This window comes from Thermoascus crustaceus (genome assembly GCF_041956765.1).
Source record: "Thermoascus crustaceus strain CBS 181.67 unplaced genomic scaffold VTN00scaffold_9, whole genome shotgun sequence".
NCBI classification, from domain to species: Eukaryota; Fungi; Ascomycota; class Eurotiomycetes; order Eurotiales; family Thermoascaceae; genus Thermoascus; species Thermoascus crustaceus.
Window position 1 is genome coordinate 149,136 of NW_027192535.1, and position 6,413 is coordinate 155,548.

The 6,413-nt window shown below is 51.5% G+C and overlaps 2 protein-coding genes across 2 annotated transcripts; both read left to right on the top strand.

Moving 5' to 3' along the window:
* Positions 1 to 804: 804 nt before the first annotated feature.
* Positions 805 to 2,016, top strand: VTN00DRAFT_10078 (uncharacterized protein; the record flags this gene model as incomplete). Its single annotated transcript, XM_069426694.1, has 4 exons — positions 805 to 966; positions 1,024 to 1,310; positions 1,387 to 1,600; positions 1,663 to 2,016. 4 exons carry the CDS (start codon positions 805 to 807, stop codon positions 2,014 to 2,016), a joined length of 1,017 nt encoding a protein of 338 aa, XP_069283840.1.
* Positions 2,017 to 4,724: 2,708 nt separating this feature from the next.
* VTN00DRAFT_10079 (uncharacterized protein) lies at positions 4,725 to 6,131 on the top strand (the record flags this gene model as incomplete). The annotated part of the gene is made up of 5 exons (XM_069426695.1): positions 4,725 to 4,974; positions 5,028 to 5,180; positions 5,234 to 5,376; positions 5,433 to 5,598; positions 5,695 to 6,131. The coding sequence occupies 5 exons, from the start codon at positions 4,725 to 4,727 to the stop codon at positions 6,129 to 6,131; spliced, it is 1,149 nt and encodes a 382-aa protein (XP_069283841.1).
* Positions 6,132 to 6,413: the final 282 nt, after the last annotated feature.

A 6,413-nucleotide genomic window follows, 5' to 3' on the forward strand; every position in this document is an offset into this window, starting at 1 on the left:
CTTCCCAAAGAGGAAACACATCCTTTCGGCCATGGAGCCCATGCCATGCATGTACCCCATACTCGGCACATACCTCCAACCATGTAGTGGCGCTTTGAAAAATGTAACGTTTTACGCACGACCGGCGGTCTGAAGCACGGATGGGGCAGTACTTGACCGGGGTGCATCCTCTGCACGTACTGTACAGTTAAGTCGCCTATTGGAACTCACCAGTGGTACCGAGTCGGGACTGGCCCAACCTAGGCCTGGGGAAATCGTCCCGATACGATACTCCACAGGGTTCTCCGGCTTCTGGTCTGGACTGCCAGCTTCAGTCACCTTTGCAAGGCACCGCCATCACTTACATACGACGAGTCTAGCTATCACCATCGGACGGGGCAACACCACGCTCGCACATGGTGGAGAAAAGAAAAGAGAAAACTCTGTCCATGGGGAATGATGGGGCCGCGAAGGCAAAAGCCGAATTTCTGCGGACGGAAAATAACACTTTCAACCTTTTGTCAAGGCTCAAGCAGTCTTTTTTCTGCCGAGAGTTTAACGGTTTAACGTTAACTTAACGGCCTCGACCAGCCAATCCATCTTCACCCGACCCTGAGGTTCCCGACACGACGGACGGGCTTGTGGAGTTGGAGTCAAGAGGGGTCAATTCGATCTCGTGGGGTTTGAATGCTAGGTACCATCTCTTATTAAAAGCTCCTGGAGCTGTCTCTGTCATCATTGTTTGCTCGACTCTTCTCGGGCCGCTTGTCAGCTCTCACACTCATCCTCTTAGCTGAATTGCAGGCCCAGTGCAGCCATCATTAGATGTCGTCCTCAGAGCGAGTGACCAGGCCCACCAACCCGGACGGCCTGGTCATCGAGGCCTGGGGTCAGGGCCTGATGGTCGGCTCGCTCGTCGTCATGGCCGCCATCACCATCGCCAACATGCGCAAGCACATCCTGCTGCATAAGCTGATCCTGGCGGAGGTACGTGCTGTCCTCTCGGTCGATCTGTATAATCTGTACTATGCTGACCTGCGCCAGCTCCTCCTCGCCATGGGCCACGGCACCTTCATCTTCCCCCACGAGCCCGCCTACGGCTGGTACCTCTCCGTCACGGCCATCGGGCTGAACATCTCGTGGAGCCTGCACAACGTGATCGCGTGGATGAAGAACCGCCCGTTCCTGTCGCGGCGCGTGTCCATCTTCTATATCGTGACGGTGCTCATGGTGCAGCCGTACTGGGTGCTGGAGATCTACGCCAATTTTACGTATTTCAATAATATCAATAAGATCTTTCTGAAGACGAGGCCGATGGAGCCGCTGTTTCGGTATGCTTTCCCTCCTTGTCTGTCTGGATGTTTATACATCCTGATATAATCTTCAGTACTGACAAGTTATGTGCAGCGATCCCTGGTGGATCTTCACGACCTGCTCGCTATTCTACACCATCAAACGGGAGTACAACTTCAGCATCGTCGAACTCGTCCGCGTCAGTCCCCGCTTCGGGATCATGCTCCTCTCGATGTGTCTGTCTATTGCCTTTATCATCGTCGACACCTGCACGGTGCTCAATGCCTGGCACTTGCCGCTCCCGACGGGGGTTGAGCCGTTTTGGAAGGTAGGCATATAGCCCTGTGCAAGGAGAAGAAATAGACCGAATAGCTAACAAATAATGCGCAGTTATCCTTCATCTTCAAATGCCTCTGCGACAGTGTGATTCTCGACGACTTCAAGACCGCCCTCGACCGCCTCCGGCAGTACTGGCTCGAGAAGCGCGTCCGCCTCGAGGAGGTCCACCATCTGGACGACTACCACCAGTCCTTCTCCGGCGAAGGCCGCCGTCCCCTCCGCCGCGACTACGGCGTCGAGGCAGCCATGTCGCGGGAGGAGGATCTGAAGCATGACGCGCTGCCCCGGGTGGTCACGACCGAGGACACGGGGCGGGGCATGGGGAGGGGGCATGTCAGAGCTGCATCGTCCCCGTCCTCGCGGTATGATCAGCATAATGAGATACGGCCTGCGATAATGAGATGAGATGATTTATTGCATGGCGCAGTACATCAGGTACAGTTAGTACATAAAAGTACATACATACTACATGCATTCGCGGGACGTTTTTACTTTTGGGGTGTACATTACTGGATCATTGACTTAATTTCGATTAGCGGCGCACTACGTACTGCACTTGATTCTGGGGAGGAGGTCCGGCATGGACGCGGTGCATGAAATCTAGGTACCAAAGTACTTTCTAAACTGCACTGTACATATCGCGCCTACAGCCACGACTGGCTAAATTAATCTCAATAATCTTCGAAAGACACATATAGGTACAGCAGCAGATCTACCTAACCTATCTTCCTGATCTAAATCCGGATGGATAGATAGATAGGTGGATCGATGCATGTGACTCGACTCTAACCCCCTCCCAAAAACCACAAGGCAAATTGCATGTGACGATGCAGCACTTTAGTACTATATCTAGGTTTCCTTCGCCGACTGACGTAGCATTTATAGGTTAGGTAGGTATTACTTATCCCCGGAGAGCACCCCCGACTCAGCGGGAAACCAGCAAGCACGTGGCGGGGGAGATGGATACGTAAGGTACACACTTACGTACGTAACCCACGCCATTCCATGCCATGGACGCCACAGAATAGGATACATCCTGCCTGTACTAAATAAATAATGCGGGGGTTACATCAGACCTCATCCCCCGCCGGGCGGCTCCCTACCTAAGTATCCCGAGGGCATGGGAGGCACTTGAACTAACCCATATTAGATACCTAGATACCTCATTCGATTCGATTCGATTTGCACGGAAAACGATCCGGGGCTGGGACCTCGGTATGGCTTAATCTCAAGCGCGGCCCATGTATGAAATCGATCGATAAGAGACAAGTTGATAAAGAATCAAGGCAGGGGGCGGGGCAGAATAAGGGAGGTTAGGTACATACGTTACCTATCTACCTAGGTAGGAACCTACCTAAAGACCTAAATAAAGAAAGGAAGGAAGGAAGAGAAAGAGAGATTCGGGGTATTTCGGGGTATCTGTCTCCGGATCGTAATTAATTGTCTACCAAAGGAACAAAAGAGGTACCGTGCCGTCCTGGGTCTCTGACTGACTTTAGTAGTTGGTTGACTTGCTGCGCTGGCGAGCAGAGAGGTTGTGAGTGAAATGCTCGAGTCGGTTTGATTGGGATGGGGAGACCGGGGATGCAGATGGATCCGTGGATGTATCTCTTGTTATGTATGTAAGCCCAGGCACAGAGATCAGACTCTGTATACCTAAGCGTCACATTCAGTAGCTAGGCATCTTTCTCCAATTTAATTCGAAACCATCGCGACATCGAGCACATACTACTGAAATAGAGGACTTGGTTACTTTGGGGGTAGCTAGGTAGATTGCACAGATACTGCAAATCACTACATTCTACCTGAATTAGATAGATCCCTGTGGTAGAAGTCTGGTCATTGTTACTTTGCTGATAGGATGACCTGGGTAGGTTGGATAAGCCACTGCTCGCTCAACCTTGCTTTATTTGCAATAGACTAAATATCATATATATGGATGCTTGTGAAGACTTGGCTCCACAACAAGCTATCTATCCAAGCCACTACGCGGAAAGACCACAAGAGGCGCAGCGGTTACTAATCACCATATAACGTTAACTAGTTAACTAGTTAACTACAGACATCCTACATCCTCACTCGGACCAGCAGATGGTCTGAGCTACCTCTTGATCCAATCCACGCACGATGGACAATTCACAATCGCCAAGATCCTCACAACTCAATCGAGAAATAACAAACGATGAAATTTCCATGGTTGGCGATCACCTCCACGGCCAGAAATGATCTGCAAAACGGCGAGCCTAGAAGCCCAACTTAAAATAAGAAATGGAGACAGACCAGACACACAGGTGGACCAGTCAGGTATTAAGGTTTTTCAACGGCGATGCGATCTTTTGCTGGGAGTTATTAGCCGTGTTCAAGGGAGGTGCTGATTGTGATTTTCGTCCGCATTTATTCAGGCTTGGTGGGAAGAAATGACGAATAAGGTCGTTCCTATTACCAGATACTGAAACACTGGAACAAATGCGGACAGGGTACGTCCATGTATACCAGGGATTAAGGTACAGACTAATTAAATACTAATGCTCTGCAGAGGTCTGAATGAAAACAGACGCGGATACATCAAGCGGGCCTCGGACGTTCACCGGGATGCCGCGTCAGCGCATGACGACTTTGAGCCGAAGCCCTAACAACAGCCAGGCTTGGCGGGATCGATCTGCATCGATATAACAGCCTCTCTTGAAAAAGAAGCCTTTCTCTGACGCCCAGAATATCAGCGACATATGATGAAGCTGCATGGGAGGCTTGTTCCAACGCCCCCACGCCCACTTTGCAACGGGATGGAGAGGTGCCAAGAGACCATTCAGGATTGAAATTACATGCTGGAAATCACGCTACGTGCCGTGCATTACTATTATCGTTCAGTTTACTGGGCATGTTTCTGAGAGATCATGGTGGATTGATTCGTACTCCTGGATGGAGAAGAACGTTCCAGATTTGAATTCGGGATGGGAGATCGGTGGATGTATATCTGAGATTCCGTCCTTGGGAGAAGCATATAAAAGGTATGGATGGTCTCCTTCGAGGTTGGTACATGTACATGGCAGAAGGCCAGCACCTTTTATACGTACTTAATTGATAAACCACTATTCGATACTGTCTACTGAACAATGGTCCAGTTCACCCGCACGTTCGTCGCTGGCCTGATCGGCCTGGCCGGGTTAGGATTCGCACACCCCGGCCACGATGTCAAGGCCGAAGCTGCTGAGCGCGCTGCTTTCCTCAAGCGGACTCCTATCGAATCTCGCAGCCTGGGACACTGTGCTGAGAACCTGAAGGCTCGCGGGTATGAGGCCAAGAACGTCGCTCGCCGCCAGCAGACCGTTGAGCAACTTCGACGCAAGAGGGGGATCCAGGCCCGTATGTAGCCTGCCAAAAGTCCTGTATGTACTGCGCAGACTGACATCTCGAAGGATCGTCTCACTTGAACGCCCGTGATCTCGATGCCCTGCTGAACACTACTCATCACTCGACCCTCGATGTCTCCCCCGTGACGGACCCTCTTGTCTTGTTCCAGTCCAACGCGTCCTGCATTCTTGGACCTGATGTGACCCAGGGTCCTTATTGTTGGTGACACCAGCCTCATCTGAAGGAGATACGATACTAAAGATTTCTACAGACGTTACCGGCGAACTCATCCGCAAGAACGTCGTCGAGGATCAGGCAGGCGTTCCGATGTTCCTGGACATCCAGCTGATCGATACCAACACCTGCGAGCCGGTCCCCCGAGTCTACATTGACCTGTGGCACTGCAACGCCACGGTAAGTACCCTCTATCGGTCAGTAGAGAAGCTTAGTGACCGAGCTGACCTGCCTAGGGCGTCTACTCCGGCGTCGTCGCCAACGGAAACGGCGACTCCAACGACACCACGAATATCAATTCGACTTTCCTCCGCGGCATCCAGCAGACGGACCCTTACGGTGTGTCTCAATTCGAGACAATCTTTCCGGGCCATTACACAGGCCGTACCACTCATATTCACAGTACGTCCAACAGTCCCTCTGACCTCTGACCAAGAGACAAGAGAAGAAACCAATCCCTCGAGAAAAAAAAAAACTAAACACCACGAACCCTACCAGTCCTCAGCCACGCCGCCAACGAAACCATCCGTCTCCGCAACAACACCGTCTCGGGCCTCTACACGTCCCACGCATCCCACGTCGGCCAGATCTTCTTCGACCAGGAGCTGATCCACAAAGTCGAGGCCATGCCGCCCTACAGCACCAACACGCAGGAACTCACGACGAACACGGACGACAGCATTCTGGCGCAGGAGGCCGACACGATCGACCCCTTCGTACAGTACGTGTTCCTGAACGAGGAGAACGTCCAGGATGGGATCTTCGCCTGGATCTCGATGGGCATCGACGCGACGGAGGATGCGGCGGTCACTCCGGCTGCGTATATGACTGGGGATGGTGGTATCGAGAACGAGAACAGCGGCATGGGTGGTCCTGGCGGCGCTCCTCCGGGTGGCGCTGGTGCTCCTCCGAACGGCACTCTCCCGGGTATGTAGATCTTGCTCTGGCCGGAAGGTGAGCAAGCATATATATAGTACCTACCTAGTACCAAGGATTTTATTCCACTTCACAGCCTAAATATGCAGATTTTTTTTATCTTCATCTTCACAACACACAGAGGCTCCAAACCTGTCAAGTAGCAGCTTCCTGTTTCTGAATTTTGAATTTCTTTTTTTTTACCCTTGTTGAAACATAAATCAAACAAACATACCCTATTGCTTTTGTGCAGATATACAAAAGAGAGAGAGAGAGAGAGAGAGAGAGAGAGAGAGAGAGGA